This window comes from Drosophila miranda, chromosome 4, assembly GCF_003369915.1.
Source record: "Drosophila miranda strain MSH22 chromosome 4, D.miranda_PacBio2.1, whole genome shotgun sequence".
Classification (NCBI taxonomy): Eukaryota; Metazoa; Arthropoda; class Insecta; order Diptera; family Drosophilidae; genus Drosophila; species Drosophila miranda.
This window is the reverse complement of record NC_046677.1, coordinates 12985888-13009560: the sequence shown is the minus strand read 5'-3', so window position 1 is coordinate 13009560 and position 23673 is coordinate 12985888. Positions and strand designations below refer to the sequence as shown.

At 41.0% G+C, this 23673-nt stretch overlaps 2 protein-coding genes and 3 long non-coding RNA genes across 5 annotated transcripts in view; 2 read left to right on the top strand and 3 right to left on the bottom strand.

Moving 5' to 3' along the window:
* The first annotated feature begins 770 nt into the window (after positions 1 to 770).
* LOC108161509 (serine/threonine-protein phosphatase 2A activator) lies at positions 771 to 2272 on the top strand. Its single transcript, XM_017295785.2, has one exon. The coding sequence runs from the start codon at positions 872 to 874 to the stop codon at positions 2216 to 2218; it is 1347 nt and encodes a 448-aa protein (XP_017151274.1). The 5' UTR covers positions 771 to 871; the 3' UTR covers positions 2219 to 2272.
* Positions 2273 to 12845: 10573 nt separating this feature from the next.
* Positions 12846 to 23673, top strand: part of LOC108163992 — a 70520-nt gene continuing 59692 nt past the window's right edge. The window contains exon 1 of the mRNA XM_017299561.2: positions 12846 to 13412. The gene's annotated coding sequence lies outside the window, so the exon portion shown is untranslated. The remainder of the gene's footprint in view (positions 13413 to 23673) is intronic.
* LOC117188861 lies at positions 14668 to 15493 on the bottom strand. Its single transcript, XR_004472923.1, has 4 exons — positions 15232 to 15493; positions 15060 to 15171; positions 14961 to 14988; positions 14668 to 14890 (listed from the first exon to the last, which is right to left on the bottom strand). It is a non-coding gene; the product is annotated as an uncharacterized LOC117188861 (long non-coding RNA).
* Positions 17373 to 18199, bottom strand: LOC108163996. The gene is made up of 4 exons (XR_004472924.1): positions 17936 to 18199; positions 17764 to 17875; positions 17666 to 17693; positions 17373 to 17595 (listed from the first exon to the last, which is right to left on the bottom strand). It is a non-coding gene; the product is annotated as an uncharacterized LOC108163996 (long non-coding RNA).
* Positions 20500 to 21255, bottom strand: LOC108163997. Its single transcript, XR_004472925.1, has 4 exons — positions 21019 to 21255; positions 20850 to 20958; positions 20751 to 20778; positions 20500 to 20680 (listed from the first exon to the last, which is right to left on the bottom strand). It is a non-coding gene; the product is annotated as an uncharacterized LOC108163997 (long non-coding RNA).

Below are 23673 nucleotides of genomic sequence, written 5' to 3'. Positions count from 1 at the left end.
GCTCTGGCTCCGGCTGCACTTCAAAATTAATTTAAAATTTATAGTTGGCGCTATTGCGTTAAACGATGCTGCGGCTACCGACGTGTCATGGAGCAAAGGGAGGACCGAAGGTGGGAAAATGGGAGGCAAGGCCGTTTGCTGAATACATCTATCACGGCGTTGAGTGATTTGCGAGTGTCAAAGGAGTCGGGACGAGTCGAGTTGGGTTTCAGTCATCGCGGCCTTCCTTTCGATTTATGTTAATAAGTCCGGCAGGCGGACACCACAAAGCGATGCGGTTGAAGTACTTAACCCACTACAACCGGCAGCGCCCAATGGTCGATCTGTTTCAGTGGAAATCCAAGTTGTAACGCTATTGGGGCCTCATGGGGGAGCGTGTCTGATGCTGCAGAAGCAATTATAATAACAATAGCGATCAAAATAACGTTGTAACATGGTGATCTATCAGAAGTCACGCGGATTTTTATTTAGTAACGGTGCAGATTCGGAGGAAAATCTGGGGATTGAAGAGGGCAAAATAAAATATACATGCATGTGTTAGATGGATAGTCTGAATCGTAGATCAATTGGTACGGTAAATGGCTTCCCTTGACATTTTTGGCGGTTTCTATCACGGCTTCTACAGTTTCTCACAGAAAAGTAAATACAGTGGGTACTTCATTCTCAATGATTCAACAGCGATGTCTCTCTTTGAATGATTGTTTCAAAAACTAAATCCCTGAAATTCCAAGACCAGTATTATTTTACAGATTTCCATTTTCGATGCGATTGTAGTTGGTCATGGCATACGGCTCAAAAGCATCGTTTTTCCAAAATTAAAAAAAACTATCAAAAAAACCAGATCCGGAGTTAAGGGGTGCGTATTTTCACAATGACGGAAGAAACGAGCAAGCGCATGTACGATGTGAGCGACCCAAGTCCCCAAGTGCTGCATGCAACCCAATTAGCGCAGAACGGCCCGAAGAGGCAGGTGCTCTGTCTTGAGGATATGGACGACTGGGTTCGCTCGCAGGCCTACAACGATACGATTGCTTACATCAACAACACCAGCATGGCCATACAGGGCAAGAAACTGAGCAGCAAATTCCCAGTGTCGGAGAAGCTTCGTAGACTGTGCGATATTTTCGACGGCCTGGAGATACTCCTATCCGAGAATACACCAAAGTTTGAAAGCGCTCATTCTTGGCTCACGGCACAGCAGTGCAATGCTAGCGCCTACCGCACCTGGATGCGCCTAATGCATCAGTTCGTTTTCTCGGTCCTTGACGAGGCAGTACAGCCGGAGTGCAAGCACATCAACGAACTGGGGCAGTATTTGCGGCGCTCCTTTGGCTGCTCGAGCAGCCTGGAGTTTGGTCCCGGCAACGAGCTAATGTTCTTGTTCTTCCTTTGCGGTCTGTTCAGGGCCGGCATCCTATTCGCTGATGATACGGTGGCCGCGGCCCTGCTGCTCTTCCACCGCTACATCCGGCTGGTGCGCCGCCTGATCCTGACCTACTCGCTGTCGCTAACAAAGGACTCAAGGTGCTCGATGGACGACTACTACGTGATTCCCTATATTTGGGGATCAGCCCAGCTTTCGTTGGATGCGCCGTTCTCCCCGATGGAGAGCGAGATGCTGCCGATAATGGAGGCTCATCGGCAAGACTACATGTTGCTAGAGGTCATCGACCACCTGCGGAAGACTCGAGGGCTCAAGCTGAACCAGGTGGCCTTTCAGCTGTGGTGCATTCTGTCGGTACCAACTTGGCCGGAGGTCTACGGGGCAATCGAGCGCGCCTACGTGTCGAACGTGATCTCCTCATTCGAAACAGTTGAGAACGCGATTTTTTGTGAACTTATGTCTTTTCAAAGCGTGTCGTCGGTGAGCATGGTGCCGCGTGCTTATCTGGGGAATCGATACTCTGAAGATCGTCGGAGTTCGATGCGTCACCAAGAGCAGGCAGACGACTCCGAGCAGAAGCCAGATACCAATAAGAAATTGGCACCGCCAGTCCATAAGTGTGTGAGCATGCAGCCCAGCTTGTTCTTTGGCTTTTCCGATAAGAAGTCCACTGATGCGGACAGCAATGATGACGAGCACGATCCTTTGTGGATAGTCCGGCGCCGCAATGTCCAGGAGGAGGAATCAGATACGAGTACAACCGTTTTTTTTACGGATGCGATGATTATCAACGATGGTCCAACGGCCTCATCGTCCTCTAGTACGGCCAAATAAAATCATTAGCCGACCAAAGGAATTAATATATATTTTTGTTATACGTTGCATACCTATCTGTTATAATAAATCATATTTTTAAATACATTCGCCGTGTATTCCGTCTCAACGAGAAATATCGTGTGTAAAATGTTGGGATATTAGAATATCGTCTGTTTGTAGAAGGGTGGCTTATTTTCCAACATTTAATTTAAACGGAATAATATTTTATTTTGTTTTATTTCAATTGATTATAATTTAAATGCAAAGAGTCGTGTAGATCGTAAGAATGGAAACAATGTGAAAATCACATCGAAATTCGATATAAAATGATGTATATAGTATATTGAAGTTTATGTATGGAAGCACGTTTTGTTCAATTCCTCCGCATGGACTAGGTTGTGGCAAAGGTTAAAACACTGTTAAATATTTGAAATCCTACTGACAGAATACCTGTTTTATTCTCCATCAGCTTTAGTTGGTGTGGTCTTCTACATTAAACAGATATGAGTATCTATCTACTCGGCAATCAAGTTATTGGTTCTAAGTATTTTTTGATAAAATGTTTGAAATTTATTTATTTATTTGAAACATTATTCAGGCCCCGGCTGGGACCAATGTTCGTCACTTAGCTGAGATGATGCCCCCGTTTATCCCACTATCGCTTAGGTCCCCTCCGACTCTCATTCGTCGTCATCATCTTCTTGGGGCGCTCATAGTCAGCTCGTTTGTCAACACTGTAAGTAGGGTAATTTTCAATGTAAACGCAACGCCTACAGCAGCTGCTTCAAATACCCCGCCCGCCTCCTTTTCATTGGGTGGGTGTTGTGGGTGTGCGGGCTGGAAACTTTAGTTTGGGCGTAGGCCTTTGGGGCGTGGCCCATTCATTTGCATTGTATGAATGTGTGAGCTTGTGTTGCGAAGGCCACCGCTGTCGTTGTCGTTGTCGCAGTCGCAGTCGCATACTGCAATTGCATTTGAAATGCATCCCAGCCACACCCTGTAATCCTGGCAGCATGGCTAAGTAGTAGGTTCTCTTGTGAAACTGAGCAACGTTTTTCCAGCACCAGCAAACATATTTCTCCCCCATGCATCCAACCCACTCAATGGCATCCTCTCCTCTGCTAATATGCAAAATTCACTTGGCCCTACAGTCGCCTCGGGCTTACTTCTTTTCGTTTATTTCTTTTCTTTTCTGCTGCTGGTATTTTTGTGTGTTCTGTGCCCTCAAACTTCAAACTAAGCATAAAGTGTTGCCTAATGGGTTTTGAGTGTTTTCGACGACTACAACTACGACAACAGCGCCATCCGAGGGATCTGGAGCAGTGGTACTGGCGGTGGCAGGGACGGGCACAGGATCGGGCCTGCAATGCATGCTATGCATTTTTTGTTGTTTTTCGTTTGCCAAAAGTTGGTCATTAGCGTCGTTTTCTAGCACTGCTGCCGCTTCTGTTGCTGTCGGACAGAAAAACAGAAAAGTAAATAACAATTAAAACAATTTTTGCGAGCAGAGCAGAAGGCCCTTAATGACTTCGAGCCCGCATCTGAGGTCAAGGATAAGCGTTCAGCTGTTCGGCTCTTGTTTTCCGCATTTGTTGAATATTTTTGCACATTTATTGAACAGTGATTTCCGCCATTTGAGATTAATGAAGGAAGGAAGTCGGGGAATAATCTGGGAATTCAATATGCGAATTGGAATATCGATGATGGGACTGAATGCATAATGAACTCGTACAGAGGAAGTGGATTCAATTGACTCACGACGTTATTTCTTAATGTTTATTTATGAAACAAATGTATGCTTCAGTAATGATCAGCTATAGCCGTTTTCTATATCCATATCTATATTTCGAAGTATTCAGAAAATCCAAGTGATTCTTCGCATAACATTCTTGCATTTTTAAGCAAACGTAAGCAGATAAAAGGGCTGGAAACTAATTAATTGGCTAAGGTACATAACAATCCATATTTGTATGTATATATAATAGTATATATAATATGTGTAAAAATAAGCAAGCACATAATAACCCGTTTAATAGTTGTTTCTGCTCTTTAAGATCTTAAAGCTTTGTCAGACATGCCTTAAATTCAAAATATAAATTAAATAGTATTTAAAATAGAATTCTCCATTATTTACGAGTCTCCCATTCATGGCATGAATCATGAGATGCGACTCGCCCCATGCACAATCATAAATTAAACAATCCTATGCCGAATCAAGTCCCACCCTGAACCTTTTGACCCTCATCGGACGGCGTCTTCCAGACCGAGGCGACCCACAAAATAAACATAAAATTCCACCTTTTGCATCCGATATGCATATAAATCTATTATAATCACTTCGACGCCACAACAAATTATGATTGAGAATGTTCTCCAACCCCAACTCAACATGAAATAAATCTCCGGAGAGGACAATGACGGAGTAAAAGGAAAATGGAAGGAAAATGCTTATCCCACTGGTTGGGGTTGGGGTTCTGGTTTGGCCCGAAAAAGGAAATGTCAAGCCAAGCAAAAGATCTAAAGGATATGGTAAATCAAGCTAAATAAATCATTTAAATGATTACAGCTTAACTTTTGACGCTTTTAAGCGAAATTAAATGAAGGCCAGCCAGAAGGATCAGTCAGATGAGACAGGGGTTGGGGTTGGAGTTGGGGTTGTCCGGGATAGAGGGATAGGACATATCCTATCATAAAAATTATTTATTTGCTTTGAAGAAGAACGTCGGAAATACAAAAAATGCGAGAAGACAGAAACAGAAACAGAAATGTAACCCAAATCTATGTAAGTGAATCAAGAGAAATCACTTAAGTATATTTTTATGCTGGACATGCTGCCAGGAATTACAAATACAGGGCGGCACGCACGCACGCACAGAAAGAGGCCCACAATCAGAGGCAGAGCCAGAACTAGGACCAGAAGCAGGAACAGGACATGAGCGAAGGGACATCGACGACACGACGGTCGGTCGCTTGGCGGTTTGCGTGGCTGTCATTTGCCCCCGGGGGCTTTCGTGGATATGGTGAGGAGGGGGGAGAGAGAGAGAGAGAGAGAAAGAGAAAGCAGTTGGGCCAGAGAAGGAGAAGTGCCATCAAAAGGACATCAACACGTAGCAAATAAAAGACATGCCACAAGGATGTGCTGCCACAGCTTCAGACACAGCTTCTTCTGATGCTCTTTGGCCATTGCTACATTGCAAAATTATTATGATTTATATGGCCTTTGGGAATGCGCACTAAAACACATACACAAAACCCACCAGAGAGCTAGAGAGGGGCGGACAAACAGCGAGTGGCGCACAAAGGACTTGGCCAGGATACGTAGAATAGAGTCGAGTCGAACCGAGTCAAGCCGAGCCGATTCGAGTCGTCGTCGCAGTGGCCGCAAAACTTTTGCCCGCTGCGACAAAATAGAAAACTTTCTTGGCATAATTCTTTCTATTTTCCGTTTGCCTGTCCTCGCCGCTGCGTATTCCTTCTCTCCGAAATTAGGTTAACACTGACGAATTAAGGACATTAGCGTCATAAAGAAATAAGTAATGAAAGAAGCAGCAAGTTGAGCATTTCTGCTGAGTGCGTAAGGCTCCACCAGCAACAGCAACAGGAAAACAGGACCAGCACTTTTCCCCACTCTGCCTCTACCGATTCACTTGCAGGCCACATTTGAAAGCATTTTCACAGAGGCTTTCCTCCGAAAGTAAAAGGATACATGCAGCTGCAGGAGAGATGAGTATATATATCCTGGTATCAAAGACGAGAAACTATTCAAATAGACTTAAAGGCCCCTAAAATCTGTATTCAGTATAAGTATTCTATAAGATGTCCACAAATTTATCGGAATCGTTTCACCTATGCCATTGTTCCTCCGCGAATCCCCGCTCTACACACATATTGTGCAGCTAATAAAATATTGATTGATTAAATTGTGCACCGACAACGTCGCGAGGTTTCGCTTGTCAATATTTTCCAAATTTGTTACTATCAGGCCCGGCCCATGCCGTTTGTTCACATACAGTTGGCCCTCTCATCGTAAAGCCCACACTTGCACCAGGCAACTTCCCTGCCCCTGTGGCGTAACCATACCCTTTCCCACCACGATATTTTGCTGGCCTTCGCAAAGTGCTTTTTAAAATACCGCCTTGAGCATTTGGTTTGTTTGCACCATTGGCAGCTGTTGGTAGACTGTTCCGGATTCGGGAATACCCTATATAAACGAGAGGAGTTTAGGAGAGGGCGATGGCGAGGGCTTAAGTAACCGCAAAACTTTAAAATTGTTTGGCACCCTTCGAAGCAGTGCGAGCGAGCGGCATGGCAAAGCTTTGTTTGTCCAACCCAATGAGGAGTCTTTGACGTGTAGGGGCTTGCTTTATGAGAATATCCCACCCAGTAACGCTTTACTTACTGCCAGGGCAGAGAAGGCCGGAAGCTGCGTGGCTTCAAGTTCGAGGTCTGCTGCTGCTGTCAACTATCCTAGATGTCTCCCTCCCTTTCTCTCTGGCCAACTCCCTCTGTTAACTGTATTTTACACTGTTTATAGATGTTTCTGTTGCTGTACTGTTGTTGTTATTGCTACTGCTCTAGCCATTTGCTGACGTCGATTATGCCTTTTTACAGAAAATTTCCTTCGGTTCTTTGGAAACAAGAAAAACTTTCCGATGGAAACTGAGAAAGGCAGCACGAAAAAAAGATTGGGGAGAGACTGGTCTTGGTTTTCAACATTGTCTTGTGGTTTGCTGCATGCAAAATGGTTTAATTTTTTGAAAAAAGTACTCTAAGAGTTTTTGGTGGCTTTTCTTTTGCTTTTTTCGGCAAAAGGTTGAAAGTTTTGAATGGAAATATTTCACAATTGCTCAGTAACGGGTTATGGTTAAAATTGAGCTTGAAGAGTGCATTCAATGCTATAATCTGGCAAGTATAGATATTAAACAGGCGGCAAAAGATTCAACAGATTCACATCAGTAGCCCACAAAGAACACATTTCAGGGGCAAAAGTATGAGTCCGTATAAAAGATATTCTATGTACCTTTATGAACAAAATGAATATCCTACTGTGTGCTGTCCACGGTAATCACAGAGGCCGAAGTGAACTGGTCTCTAAGTCCCGCTCTCTCTCTCTCTCTCTCTCTCTGTTTGTTCTGAGCCGTGCCCCGCGTACATAGATCAGAACACGTTAATGATAAGCACTTAAAATTGCCATGTGGTGGAAACTGTTTCGCATAAGAAGTTCAATTTGTACAGATGATTATCAACCTGCTGGTGGCATTTAATGCCCATATGAATACGAGTATCCATTTGTTCCTTCTGATTTTCAAAACTGCACATCTCGACATACATACCATATCCAAGACGCGGGTCCAGCTCTGGAAAAATATTCCCATTTCCGAACACACCTGACATCCGCTAAAGAGGATACCAGAAAATAGTCCCTGCACACGTTTCCGTGTTTGCACCCGAAGGTTTCCACTGGTCTGGCCACAAAACACAACGTGCAGAGAAACAAACTGCTATTATGGCACACGATAAAAAGTAAATGGTTGCAAAAGAGACATAGAGGCAGAGAGGTAGAGAAAACGAAAGGAAAAAATGAAATAAAAAATCGGAAGCCAAAAACGGGCGCATAAAAATTGCATTAAAATTGCCACGCGGACATCCGCAATGGACCCTGAGCCCCATAGAGAGTGGGTGCCATCCGAGGGGCGGGCAGGTGGACACTGCCCGGAAATGCAAAAGTAGACGGAAGTGCAAGTTGTGCAAGAAACTCTACATTTGCAATGACAGCCACCTCCTTTCTGTTCTTCGAACTGGGGCGCAAAATTAAATGTTTCCGCATACGAGAAACGAGCACAGCGCAGAAAGAGCCAAATAAAAAGATCAACCCCAAATGGAACTTGCAACCATTTTCTTGTCATTTGCCGGACGCCATTCTGACAGTTTATTGCAAACAATTTCTTTTTTGGCCAGGCCCTGGAGTCATCGCCTAGCCCCCGACGCTGCCCCTCCAGACCGTGTCTAATTTGGCACATCATTTAGTGGAGGCAAATCCCTGTTCAACTTGACTTGGCCACTTGTCACCTCCGCTGTCGGTTGACATCCATTAATCAATCAATTGTGTGTGGTGTCCAGGGGTTCAAGGTTTTCGTGGGGTAAGTTTTCCGGGCTTATTTCTTTTCCATCGCCCTAGATAGCCTTCATACGCACCCACATTCTCCCAGAGAGACAATTAGCGTCAAGTTCCTGGGCATATGCGCTGCATTGAAGTCTTTTCTGCTAATGGAAAGACTAGCTTTGGCTGGGGTCGACTTGGTGGCTGATTTTTATGAAAAGCCGTATACAGTGGCGGGTACTGTTAGGGGATGGCATTCTTAGATCCCCTCAAAATATAAAGATTTTAGTACATCTAAAGGCTCGTAGAAAAACAAAGTTTAAATCTGTACTCTCTTTGAATGTTTAGAAGAGAGTTCAACACACTCTTCCGCACATTCTCTTTTAAGCCGATTAGGCTCTTTTTCCTCCCCCACTCTACTTCATAAGTAGTAGTGGAAGCCCCCCATTTGCTGGCAACAGAAACAGCTGCACGCCCCTGAACTGCTACAGCCCAAGTTGCCTCATCAACTCCCGCTTCATTAGGTGCACACTCCAAAGGCCAATGCCAAAAGGTGAAAGACAAAAAATATCAGTACATGGCATGTTAAGGAAGAAGAAGCTGCTGCTACTTATAGATAATATAACAAAAAGAAGAATGAATGAAGGAAGACTGAATGAAGAGCAGGTCAAAGTTACACAAAGGGAAAAAAGTTGCAAAAGGCAGTAATAGCAACAAAAACCACAACAAGGAGAGACAGGAACTGCCGCCCCCCACCCACTGCCTCTGCTCCAACGTTGCTTGTCCTGTTCCAGCCTGTGGCTGATTGATCTCGTGGGAAATTTTGCACAGTTGATGCAACCAACAGCAACAAGGACACCAACAAAAAAAAACTTATATTTTTTTTGTTCAGCTCCACTCCGCTTCTGCCAGACGCTCCGCTCTGCCGTTTTCCTATTGCCACTTATTTTGTTTCACTTTTCCACCATCTTGTTTCTTCTTCTCTGTGGCGCACACGAAAATTAACTTAATGTCACTTACACTTTAGTGCTTTGGGTTAATTTGGTTAGATTATTGTTAATATCCTTTGGGGGGTTCTGCACAGAAACGGAGTATTCATTGTTACTGCGTTGCTCTGTGCTCTGTTCGTGTGTGCGCGATTGTTCGAGCGTGTGTGTGTGTGTGTGTGGAAACTCAGGCTGAGAATTTCTTTGTTCTGTGCTGTGGGCACATTAAGCGCTTAGGCAGTTCTAAAGTTTTCGCCATAAAAATGATGCATTGCCCTTGGTTAGAACTTTGTCGATTGTATTTGGCCTGGAGAGAGATTTGACAAATAAATAAATATATCTACTGTAAGAAATGGTTGTTTTTGTTGTGTGAAATAAGGATTGAATTATTTGAAGGAAAATTGTTCGTAAAAGTAAGATTTATAATGAAATGAAAGGTATGAGATTTTTCTTCTATCACCAAATACTCAGTTCCGTGACTTTTGTACACAAAAATAAGTTGACACTTCTCCTTCATAATTGTCCATCCTAATTGACCATCCTAATTGCATATTTGTACGTCGTAGATCCCCATACCATCGCTCAGACTTTCACCTCACTGAACCACACAAACCGGAGCCACGTGGGAGACAAAAAACAGACCGTAGATCAAGGATGCTTACATTATGCAAACATATTTATTTGTTCACTCCGAAATTCTCCTCGGAACTGACTTTGCGGCTAATGCAGATGGCAGGCGAAGCGAAGCGTAAAATGCTTTGTAAATTATTATAGCAAGCCCGTCTGCGGGGGGCTGGGTGCTTATACTCCGTATATAAATATTTTTCCTCAGATAAACAAAGTATTTGCTCCGTTGGGCGGAGCTTGTTGGTATAGGGATGCTGGTGGCATGTGTTGTGTCATAAATTTCAATTGACTTATGAATATGGAGAAGATTTTTCCATGGAAAGTTTTAGCGCCTGCACGTGCCTATAAGTCTAAAAGTAGGCAAGAAATATGGCTTTGAAATTTATTTGATAATTTTTTGTGTAGTCTTTACAATTCCCCTCCGCACGAACGCTCAATTAGTTAATTTTGATGGAGAACGACACTTCAAATGAGCAAATAAAAAAAAAATACAAATACGTAATCCGAATTCAAGACCTTTTTGAGACATTACCATCTCCATTTGTATGTCTGGTTGTATCTCAAAAATTTTCTCAGATTCACTTTATTATGTCTGGAGTTGCCATGGCTCTGTAAGTGATCGGCCCAGAAGACTTTGTTTCTTTATTTATTGCATAATAATATTACTTAAAAACTATTCGAGAATTAACTACTAGGGCCCTCAGCTCTGCTGTTTAATGGCTCCTGTTAGATACATTAGTTTAATTTAATAATTTCAGTTTTTGCGGAGCATTTTTTTTTGTATTTGAATACCGAGCATGATACAATAAATTCTTAGACATCTATTTTCTTTAAAGCCATTCAAAATGTACCGCGACAATAAAAAACATTTGAATATTTTATTAATTTTTTTATGGCAGACAAGGCTTTTACCATACCTCTTCAGTCCTCGTATGAATTACGCTTTCATTTGTATGCAGGCAGGGGGTTACTTCTTGGCGATTTTCATAATTACATTAAGCATATTAAACGTCTCGCTTTCCGCCTTCCGTCTTGGTCTCTTCTCTTCACTCGTACTCCTTCCAACCCTCCGTTCTCTGTACACCCCATCCGGAATACGCCCCCTTCTCTCCGCCCCTTCTCTCCTCCTTGGAGCTAACTAATAACGTGTCATAAAAGATTTTCAGCGCGTTAAATACGTGGGTTCGTGTGTGGGGTATATGTATATGTATGTGTGCTCTGTGTTTATGAAGCGAGAAACGTTGAAGAATCTTTCATATTCGTACACTCAGAAAAAATATAAATTTCCATTGGGTAATGAGTGATATGACACTTTATTAAATATTTTTTTAATTATCCAAGCGATTGCTATAGACAAATTTTAACAAAGATAATTCAAATTAATTCACATAATTTTTTTTTTCGGTGTATTTACATAGTGTCTATTCTACCACCCTGTCTTACCTGTAATGCGTGTGTAGGAGCCATTGTTGTTGGCTTACATGTTCCTAATTCCTTGACTCGGTTTTAAGCGCTAAATGTATAATTCGTAATTAATAGCAATTAATTGAACTGCATCCCACTCTTCCCCCTATAGGGTGGAAGATAGAGAGGAAAAAGGGCGTGAGCAGAGTGGCGTCAGAGGATGGGGTTGTGTCTGGCAAAAGATTCGTGTATGGAGGTCCTAAGCTAATCAATTATAATTATTTAAGCATGCCTGTTGTTGAATAATTGTACTTTATTTTCGGACCGATGGGTAAAACATTCCACCTATTCCAAATTATACGCCACACCTTCGCTTGATTAACATATAATCATATGGAATGGGCATTGAATACCCATTCCAGGGCGGACGGTATAAAGTGAACCTCTACGCTACGGACCCATCTGCTTGGTTCCCGACGGTATAAAAACACTATAATGAATTTTATTAGCTGATCCGTGCCCATGAACAAGCCGTTCAATGGTTCTGGTGGTGAATGAGATTCACGCAATTGAGACCTGCTCACACGCACATTTTCGGTATCTTGCTTTACTATTAAGCATGCTTCTTGCTGTATTCGTACGACGCCCAAATGGCATTGTTTACTAAAAAACTAATACAAATTTACAAAATTTGCGTATTTACTGATAATAATTTTCCCATTCCCAAAACACACAGATAGATCAACGCATACTTGATTTTGTTTACATTTTGCGTAGGATTTTTGGGTTTTGTTCATATAAAAATACTAAAATCCCGATTACAAAATGGTGGTTGGTGGTAAGAACTTGACAATAAGTTAGTAAAATACTCGCATACTTTCTAAATATAGAATATGCAACGTATTTACTCCTCTATAGTAGATATTGTAAGTAAAACTTTGACCTGAAATAATATTTGATAGAATCGAAATTCTTAAAATTCCTAAAGCTTAAACTTGACGTCTATGAAAATAATTCCCAATATTTTAACAGTTTTGGGACTGATTGAAGGCAAGTCGAATCGCTAATAGGAGATTTTAAGTCGTATTTTTAATCTGTGTAAGGCTACAAAATGCGAGCGTTTTGTTTCAGATTCGCAAATTAAGTATTTTAATTAAAATAATTTCTAGTAGACGGGATAAATGCTTTTCAAATGACTCTGCTTCTTTCTGCTCCTGCTTAACATCCTGTGTTAACATACTGCTAAACCTAACATCGCGCCTATGCTAACGAAATTCAAACAAAATATAACCGTTAAATTTCCCAGGAAACTCTGCCGCTTTCTCTCTTTCAGAATATTCTCAGCTCTTCGGCAGTTTCGTCAAGTTGAGCGCAGGAGCCATCGCCATTGAGAGAGAGCGAGAGAGAGAGCGAAGCGACCGAGAAAACCGACCATCATTTTGTAGAGCGCCGACGAACGACGAACGGTAAGCCGGGCATACGAAAATCCCATTCTGGGGCGATGCTTGCGACGATGGCGAGAAAAATCAGCAGTTCCATTGATAACGTGCAACGAATTGGATCTCAGGCACACTCAGAGCCCAGGACCATTGTCCCCTCCGCAGCAGCAGCCCCGCAGCCCGTAAGGTCGTGAAAAACAATAACGAAAAAAGTATTCAGAAGCTTTCCGGCATAATCGGTCAGTGTGAATGTGTGTCTGTATTACCGACGGACTGTATGAGCCATGTTCATGCATTTTTCATAAATTTCGGTTTCGCCTGCTCTTCAGCACCTCCTCGTAGGTGCTGCGTCGATTCGTCGGGCGTTTTCCGCAGCGCGTGTGTTTAATTATACTGCCGCATCCAGGGGGCACTTCCATAAGTATCCGCAACACAAGCAACAACTGTAGAAAGCGAAACTGAAAACTAAATTAAACTCGTTCAATCTGCTGTTTTTTTTTCATCGGGTATTTGTTGCTGACAATTCACTCTCGCCTCTAATTAGACAGTGCAGTGTAGAGATAAGAGAGACACAGACAGTCAGAAACATTAAGAGACCACACGAGATTGGTTGCAATTTTCTCTGGGAAGAAGACCTCAAGATTAGGTGAAAGCAAGTAAGTACAAAATTCTATAATTTAATTCGTGAAGTGTTAAAAGCTATTGTAGTGGTTAGGATATATTTAAAATCCATTATATCCCGCATTGTTGTCAGAGATTGAAGCATGGACATTTTTCAAGATTCGGTGGGATTTTTGGTCCACAGAAGTTAATCCGACATAAACTACAGAAGCATTTGGACGTAGACTAAAAATAGATCAACAAATCGCTTTTCTTAGCAGCCATCAAAGTAGAAGGATGTGCATACTCCCAGATTGTAATTCGTATTTCTAAAAATCTCTTCATCCTACGATCCTCTAAAAACGTACGAGCAATGTAATCCCTTGTTAAACTTAAATATTAACTGCAGAGCTTTCCAGATATTTAATAATATTTCAATGTCACTCAACCCGAAGGGAATGGACAACCTCCCCCGACAGTATTTCAATTAAATTCATATTAAAATTTCATTAAACTGAAAACGCGCACAAAATGGCCACTAATTAGTTTGGACCGCCCTGCCCCATGGCCCGCAAGACATCCCATGACCTTCGCCCCGCAAAAAAAAACAGCATAAAAATTCAAGGCATTTCCTATATAGACCAGCGGAAAAAAATAAGGCTGACGGCCTAATTAAACTTTGAGGCCAAATGGGGGAGCGCAGATTCCGACTTTGTTTTGGACGATTTCCCGGGCTCTCATTTAAAGCGACGACACTTTCATTTCAACCTTTTCAGCAATTTTTTGCGCCCTCTGCTGATTTATCTATGTGGATATATATTTATATATACATATAGCTGTAGGGGGCCGCCCTGCCAGTCTGCCACAATTTACATGGGGTAAATATTTTATTTCTGTTTTCGCACAGACGGATTTGAGAGGGACGTAGCTGGGCCTGCCCCATGGTTGCCTGTCGTCCAGTTGGCGTCACATAAATTCTCATACATTTTCCACCAGCCCTCTCGCCGACAGCCCTATACTCCAGCTCGATCTGCTCCGCCCCGTGTCTACTATGGGCTGACAGCGACTTAATGAGCTGCGGAAGTTAATGTGCAACTTGGCTCTGACTTGCTTCCATTTTTGCCGGCAAATTTATTTGCATATTTGGGTTCATTTTGCTTTCTGTATGGGCTTTTTTCCATGACCAGCATTATTTTTAGACCACAATTTCGTTGTTTTTCTTGCTGTTTTTCTGACCTACTTTCAGCTAATTAACATGTTCCATCATTTGTCTACTCCTTAAGCAATCTCTTTAGATTGAATAAAACACAATTTTTTCGGTGTAAAAATGTTTTATATTTATAAGTTTTTTTATGTAGTACAAAAGTGTGCAAGTGTTGTGGAAAAGCTCTAGGAAAGATTTCAGTGTGCTGCAAAGGAAGTCACAGAAGTCGAAGTTGGTTGCTGAAGGAGGTGCTGAGAGGCTGTTGCTGTTTGCATTGTGATCATGTTCCAGAAGTATTATGATTGCGGTATGTTATGAGGAGCGTCTTACCTGCAGATAGGTGGAGAGAAATTATGTATTTTTAATAGCTGGCCACTAAAACCATTCCATTAGTACTCACATTCTTTTGGTGTAGCGCGTCACTCGAGCTTTCAGATAAGAGTAGAGAAATTATATAGTTTTGGTGGCTTGCCGCCGATACCATTCCATTAATACTCACTTTCGGTTGGTATTATGTATGTACTCCCTCTCTCGTATTATCCAGTGTATCCTTGTAGTAGTTTTGTTTTATTATATTATTCTTGCATCCAGGATGGGGACTCATAGAAAATCTGGTGGTATAGACGGTTTTAAGTTATATTCAACAACAAAATCGTTCGGTTAACACTCACTCGAGTTGGTTCAAAAAGAATAGCAAGGGGCGGGGGGTATGTGAGGGGAAGAGATTTCTTAATGAGTAAGAGGAATACTGTATTCACTGAACTTCACGATACACTTTTATGGCTTAACTTTTTTCTTAATTCTATTAAAACTTTATTCTTATTTCTAGCCGAAAATAGAGAATTTAGATAATTTTTTTTCCGAAAAGAAAACGAAAAATTTAATTTTTCTCGGAGCTGCTCTCAGGTTGAGCTCCCGACACAAACTAAATATTTCAACAGGCTTCACAGTGTCGAAATGAATTCCAACATATGTCAGTGTCTACTTGATGTTGAAAAGTTGTATTTCGTTTACCCAAATTGTAAAAACAAAAGCCTGCTGAGTGTTTTTCCCAAGCCCCAACGGGGCCAGGGGCAAATAAAGATTCTGCACCAATCTCCAGACTTGGCCACTGCTCGTGGCCTATTTGTATGCTCAAGTTCATTAGCGTCAGTCGGCAAATATTTGCCAGAGTAGGCAATTTCTCTGTTTCGCCTTTTTTTTTTATTTTTGCTTCTCGACGGCTGATTCGGCTCCTGCTACTTGTTGTTGCTGTTCCACGAGCTCTTTGGCTTCCAGCAACAAACATCATTAAATTTAATTTGTTGCCAATATTGAACTTTCTTACTGAACGTATCCTTGTGTGATTCGACGGTACCGCTCAGGACCGGATTGGCTAAGACCGAAAGGGTCAAAGAACCTCTGGCTTGTGTTTGTGGCTGTTATGAGATTTAATAATAGTTTTAAGCGACTTAACCTATAGAAACCATCTATCATCTGTAGGTGATCGAAACTTTAATTGAACTACCTTCCAATAGAGGTTCGATTTTGAGACAACTGTAGGTTTTGCAAAATGAACTGAATCTGTTACTTCATTTCCTTGACAATCTTCTGCAGGCTTCAGACTCATCCTCTTCAATAAAACGATCATTTCTTTTCCTACTTTTCTGCTCTGACAAATCGAATGTTCTCTGTATCCAAACGTGGCTTTATCTGCTGAAGTTCTTTAGTGCTACTTCCATTATAATATAAAATTTTCATATTATATTTATTTTTCTCTGTCCTTGCATTGGGATCATGGCCGTTCACTTCTTATCTCCGGTTTCCGTCTGTGTTTACCTGTCTGTGCTGATCGGAGCTTCAGCCGCTCCGTAGTATATTCGTCGTCCCGTACAGTTCAGGTATCTTGGTCTATGATCAAGTATGGCCTCAATGTGTTTTACAGCTAGTTTTGCCGGAATCTAACCGTTTACTGTCGTTACGAATGCCTAATTCACCATTTTCTGCATCCGGCGTAAGTACACTGGTGCTGCAAAAGAAAAGTAAAACCATTCAAAGGCTCCATGATGATCCTACAGTTCAGTTATCCAATACCAAAAATAACTTATTTACTTTAGGTTTTGACATGTTTTTATTCCAAACGACGTTTTTACCATATAGTAGTAGAACAACATTTTATTTTCGGTACCATAGAGGACCGTTACAGAAACTAACATTTTCACTAGGTCTATCTTGACGGCTAAAAGTGTTTCCTTCTTTAATAGATAAAAGATATCTAGAGCTATCGAAAAAGACTGTGCGCTTTTAATTTTCAAAATTTTCCAATATTTGGCAGCACTTTTCCAAATATTTTCCGATAAAAAAAACATATTTTCACAGGTGTTAATTTTCAACCAAGAAGAATTATTCTGTTTCTAAACTTTTTTGTAGATCCACCTTTCCATCTTGGCGTACAAAAAAGTTTATTTTGATATCTTTCACCTGGTCTGCGCTAAAATTCTTTAAGTTTTGCAATTTTCATGGATATTTAAATACCGAAAGGCCCTTAATGGATTAATAAAATATATCTTCTTTTTAAGTACTTTAAGCCCACTCGCCGATAGCCCCTATAATCCAACTCGATCTGGTCCGCCCCGTTTCTTTTCTGCAACTTGGCTCTGACTTGCTTCCATTTTTGCCTATGATCTTTTTTCTATGACCATTTCCATGAGCATTATTTTTAGACCCCGATTTCGTTGGTTCTCTTGCTGTTTTTCTGTTAATTTCGGTTAATTAACATGTTCCATCACATGTATACCCCTAAAGCAATCTCTTTAGATTGAATAGAACACAATTTTTTCGGTGTAAAAATGTTTTATATTTATAAGTTTTTTTATGTAGTACAAAAGTGTGCAAGTGTTGTGGAAAAGCTCTAGGAAAGATTTCAGTGTGCTGCAAAGGAAGTCACAGAAGTCGAAGTTGGTTGCTGAAGGAGGTGCTGAGAGGCTGTTGCTGTTTGCATTGTGATCATGTTCCAGAAGTATTATGATTGCGGTATGTTATGAGGAGCGTCTTACCTGCAGATAGGTGGAGAGAAATTATGTATTTTTAATAGCTGGCCACTAAAACCATTCCATTAGTACTCACATTCTTTTGGTGTAGCGCGTCACTCGAGCTTTCAGATAAGAGTAGAGAAATTATATAGTTTTAGTGGTTGCCGCCGATACCATTCCATTAATACTCACTTTCGGTTGGTATTATGTATGTACTCCCTCTCTCGTATTATCCAGTGTATCCTTGTAGTAGTTTTGTTTTATTATATTATTCTTGCATCCAGGATGGGGACTCATATAAAATCTGGTGGTATAGACGGTTTTAAGTTATATTCAACAACAAAATCGTTCGGTTAACACTCACTCGAGTTGGTTCAAAAAGAATAGCAAGGGGCGGGGGGTATGTGAGGGGAAGAGATTTCTTAATGAGTAAGAGGAATACTGTATTCACTGAACTTCACGATACACTTTTATGGCTTAACTTTTTTCTTAATTCTATTAAAACTTTATTCTTATTTCTAGCCGAAAATAGAGAATTTAGATAATTTTTTTTCCGAAAAGAAAACGAAAAATTTAATTTTTCTCGGAGCTGCTCTCAGGTTGAGCTCCCGACACAAACTAAATGTTTCAACAGGCTTCACAGTGTCGAAATGAATTCCAACATATGTCAGTGTCTACTTGATGTTGAAAAGTTGTATTTCGTTTACCCAAATTGTAAAAACAAAAGCCTGCTGAGTGTTTTTCCCAAGCCCCAACGGGGCCAGGGGCAAATAAAGACCCTTTCGAAACCGACCAGCAAAGAGGTGTATGCGTATCAAAGGAGTTGTTGACTCTTGCGGCCATACTCGATCAATGAGGCACCCAAGCGCTTCACATGCGAGAAAGGAGAAATGTTGACATACCTTTCGCCCACTCTTACAATCAATGGCAAGAAATTTTTTGTGTAAACACGTTCATGCCTCCGATGCCATGACCCACTGTGCACTACCGGATCACTCAGCCAATGTTCGTTTATATCTGCTATTTCTTCTGGTGGTCGCTCCCATTTTGTCATATTCGTGAGAAATTCTTGAAAGCCGAAAGAGGGAAAGCTCTTTAATCAAAGCCAGTGACGAAACCGAACCGTGAGCGAGTCTTCTCTGCACCTCTCTCTCTCTTATTCTGCACCAATCTCCAGACTTGGCCACTGCTCGTGGCCTATTTGTATGCTCAAGTTCATTAGCGTCAGTCGGCAAATATTTGCCAGAGTAGGCAATTTCTCTGTTTCGCCTTTTTTTTTATTTTTGCTTCTAGACGGCTGATTCGGCTCCTGCTACTTGTTGTTGCTGTTCCACGAGCTCTTTGGCTTCCAGCAACAAACATCATTAAATTTAATTTGTTGCCAATATTGAACTTTCTTACTGAACGTATCCTTGTGTGATTCGACGGTACCGCTCAGGACCGGATTGGCTAAGACCGAAAGGGTCAAAGAACCTCTGGCTTGTGTTTGTGGCTGTTATGAGATTTAATAATAGTTTTAAGCGACTTAACCTATAGAAACCATCTATCATCTGTAGGTGATCGAAACTTTAATTGAACTACCTTCCAATAGAGGTTCGATTTTGAGACAACTGTAGGTTTTGCAAAATGAACTGAATCTGTTACTTCATTTCCTTGACAATCTTCTGCAGGCTTCAGACTCATCCTCTTCAATAAAACGATCATTTCTTTTCCTACTTTTCTGCTCTGACAAATCGAATGTTCTCTGTATCCAAACGTGGCTTTATCTGCTGAAGTTCTTTAGTGCTACTTCCATTATAATATAAAATTTTCATATTATATTTATTTTTCTCTGTCCTTGCATTGGGATCATGGCCGTTCACTTCTTATCTCCGGTTTCCGTCTGTGTTTACCTGTCTGTGCTGATCGGAGCTTCAGCCGCTCCGTAGTATATTCGTCGTCCCGTACAGTTCAGGTATCTTGGTCTATGATCAAGTATGGCCTCAATGTGTTTTACAGCTAGTTTTGCCGGAATCTAACCGTTTACTGTCGTTACGAATGCCTAATTCACCATTTTCTGCATCCGGCGTAAGTACACTGGTGCTGCAAAAGAAAAGTAAAACCATTCAAAGGCTCCATGATGATCCTACAGTTCAGTTATCCAATACCAAAAATAACTTATTTACTTTAGGTTTTGACATGTTTTTACTCCAAACGACGTTTTTACCATATAGTAGTAGAACAACATTTTATTTTCGGTACCATAGAGGACCGTTACAGAAACTAACATTTTCACTAGGTCTATCTTGACGGCTAAAAGTGTTTCCTTCTTTAATAGATAAAAGATATCTAGAGCTATCGAAAAAGACTGTGCGCTTTTAATTTTCAAAATTTTCCAATATTTGGCAGCACTTTTCCAAATATTTTCCGATAAAAAAAACATATATTTTCACAGGTGTTAATTTTCAACCAAGAAGAATTATTGTTTCTAAACTTTTTTGTAGATCCATCTTTCCATCTTGGCATACAAAAAAGTGTATTTTGATATCTTTCACCTGGTCTGCGCTAAAATTCTTTAAGTTTTGCAATTTTCATGGATATTTAAATACCGAAAGGCCCTTAATGGATTAATAAAATATATCTTCTTTTTAAGTACTTTAAGCCCACTCGCCGATAGCCCCTATAATCCAACTCGATCTGGTCCGCCCCGTTTCTTTTCTGCAACTTGGCTCTGACTTGCTTCCATTTTTGCCTATGATCTTTTTTCTATGACCATTTCCATGAGCATTATTTTTAGACCCCGATTTCGTTGGTTCTCTTGCTGTTTTTCTGTTAATTTCGGTTAATTAACATGTTCCATCACATGTATACCCCTAAAGCAATCTCTTTAGATTGAATAGAACACAATTTTTTCGGTGTAAAAATGTTTTATATTTATAAGTTTTTTTATGTAGTACAAAAGTGTGCAAGTGTTGTGGAAAAGCTCTAGGAAAGATTTCAGTGTGCTGCAAAGAAAGTCACAGAAGTCGAAGTTGGTTGCTGAAGGAGGTGCTGAGAGGCTGTTGCTGTTTGCATTGTGATCATGTTCCAGAAGTATTATGATTGCGGTATGTTATGAGGAGCGTCTTACCTGCAGATAGGTGGAGAGAAATTATGTATTTTTAATAGCTGGCCACTAAAACCATTCCATTAGTACTCACATTCTTTTGGTGTAGCGCGTCACTCGAGCTTTCAGATAAGAGTAGAGAAATTATATAGTTTTGGTGGCTTGCCGCCGATACCATTCCATTAATACTCACTTTCGGTTGGTATTATGTATGTACTCCCTCTCTCGTATTATCCAGTGTATCCTTGTAGTTTTGTTTTATTATATTATTCTTGCATCCAGGATGGGGACTCATAGAAAATCTGGTGGTATAGACGGTTTTAAGTTATATTCAACAACAAAATCGTTCGGTTAACACTCACTCGAGTTGGTTCAAAAAGAATAGCATGGGGCGGGGGGTATGTGAGGGGAAGAGATTTCTTAATGAGTAAGAGGAATACTGTATTCACTGAACTTCACGATACACTTTTATGGCTTAACTTTTTTCTTAATTCTATTAAAACTTTATTCTTATTTCTAGCCGAAAATAGAGAATTTAGATAATTTTTTTTCCGAAAAGAGAACGAAAAATTTAATTTTTCTCGGAGCTGCTCTCAGGTTGAGCTCCCGACACAAACTAAATATTTCAACAGGCTTCACAGTGAGGAAAGGAATTCAAACATACGTCAGTGCCTACTTGATGTTGAAAATTTTTATTTCGTTTACCCAAATTGTAAAAACAAAAGCCTGCTGAGTTTTTTTTCCCGATTACCGACTAATAGGCGAGGGGAACGTTGTAGGGCCACGACATTTTACATACAAAATAAATAACTGCGGTAGCGGTTTGCGGTTTTAAAAAGTTTTTTTTTATTTTCTAAGTTGACAGATTTAGACTTAAGTTGAGGGTTACAAAGGATACCGGACAAAGGGAGCGATCTTAGTTTTTAGCTCGACTTTTCGTTTTCGCTTCTGGATCAAGACAGAATTGAACTTTTTGATCTTTGCATCGTCAATCCCTTTCGGGAATAATTTTTCTATAAACATCACGATTGATTTCGACATCCCGAATATTGGATTTCGTCATCCAAAGATTGAGAACTTTAAAATGATCAAAATGAAGAATCTGCAGAAAGCCGGGTATGAGATTGTTTATCAGAAGCCGGGTGTGGACAAAGATTGTTTTTCCATTTAGGCGAGTGTCAAAGATTGGGATTGTGGCGGGAGCCCAAGATTGAGATTGTATATCTTAAAAATCAATTAGGCGGAAGCCAAAGATTGAGCTTGTGGTGGGAGCCAAAGATTGAGATTGTTTATATCTTGAAAAAAAGCAATTAGGCGAAGGCCCAAGATTGAAATTGTTTTCGTCTTAGAAAGCCAAAGATTTTTTACAACTCGTATAAGAGCTCAATAGAATTGGGTCCTTTAACTTGCATACCCGATGCTTATTCAATATGGCTCCCCTCCGCCAATGGGCACACACATTCACGACGAAATGTGTGAGAGAAAGACAGAAAACAAGTAAGCGCGTGGAAGGAGTTGCGTAGCCATTTTAATTTAATTTGTTCCTTCTGGATACAATATTGATCTGATATGATCCAAAATCGGCAATCTGCTAGGTATAGTCACTCTCTACGATTCTGCGTTTTTAGTTTTTAGTTGCACATGCAACTAAATTTCGTTTCTTGTGGAGGCGGAAAGAACATTAAAAAATTTAAAAAAATATTTTTTTGATTCATTGTTAGTATAGCAAGAAAGTTTTTGATTTCCAGGACACATTTTAAATAGCTATTTATTATTTTTTTCCAAAACATGGCAAAAAGTACCTATTTTTTCTAGCTCTTTTTGAGTATCGGGTATAATGCAATAAATTCTCTTTCTACGGATTATCCCATTTGGCTGTTAAAATTTTAGAATTTAGTCAGGCATAAATTAAAGTGGATTTCTAGCGCTTCTCTTTCGAGAACATGCCGAAATGTTGAGAGTTCCGAACTTAATTCATTTTTAATGCTGGACGGACGACTTGAAACCCTCTCGAAGGCGCAACTTTGCCACTCAATGCAATGCACTTGAGTGCGAGAGCTGGAGGTAGAGGACACGGAAATCAAAAGTTAAAATAAACTTCGTTGTCCCTGCGCCCGTCGTCGTCGCCGGTGCCGTTTGTTGTCCTTTTTCGGGGGCCTGCTGGTGCAGCTCCTTATAAAGTTCCCGGATATCCGGTTGTTGTCTTCGGCATTCATTTTTTGTCCTTATGCAATGCCCTTCCCTCCTCCCTACCCTACCCTACCACGCTGGTCTCTTCTGGCGTCTTTCCTTGTTGTGTTTAATGTTTCATTTATTTGTAGTTTCGTGCTGAGGAAAGGAACGGACCAAAGTCAGAGAGGGCGAGGGAAAGGAGCCATGGAGCCACTGCAAGGACTCTGTATTGTACTCGGGTCCGCTGTTTTACTACTAGTATTTGACGCTTGTTTACTCATTTCCGGCTGCATCTTGCATTGTGTCCTGCCCGAGGACTCTACTCTGTACTGCGTAGTGTCGTCCCGGCCCGTGGAGCTAGTGGGACTCATGAAACTCGGGGCTCTACTGGCTGTCACTGAGCGCTGCGATACTTTGTAGCTCCCATTACCAAAATGCTTCAACTTTAATTTCAACGCGGCGCGGTTCTGTAACTAGGAAGTCCTTTGCTATTTAACAAGCAAGAATGGAAGTGTTGGCAAGATTTATTAACTTTGTTTCTCAGGTTACCAATCAGTGGAAGTGTAAGGCAAAGATGGAAGAGACGCCGGCGTTGTGTAGATACTTAAACCTCACACACAATACAGCCTTAAAAGGCAAGCCGTGGGCCGTAAATTCAATTGCAATTGCAAGAATATTTCAATCATTGAACGTCCTTTTGTCACGCCCTAAAACTAAACCCAACTCAACGCAAGGCTAAACTTTCGCCCATCAATGCCTGCGGCACACAAATAAAAACTTTGTCGATGCGGTTTGCGCTTCTAATTTGCCTCAAGGCGAAAGCAATCAATCAATATTCATCAAAA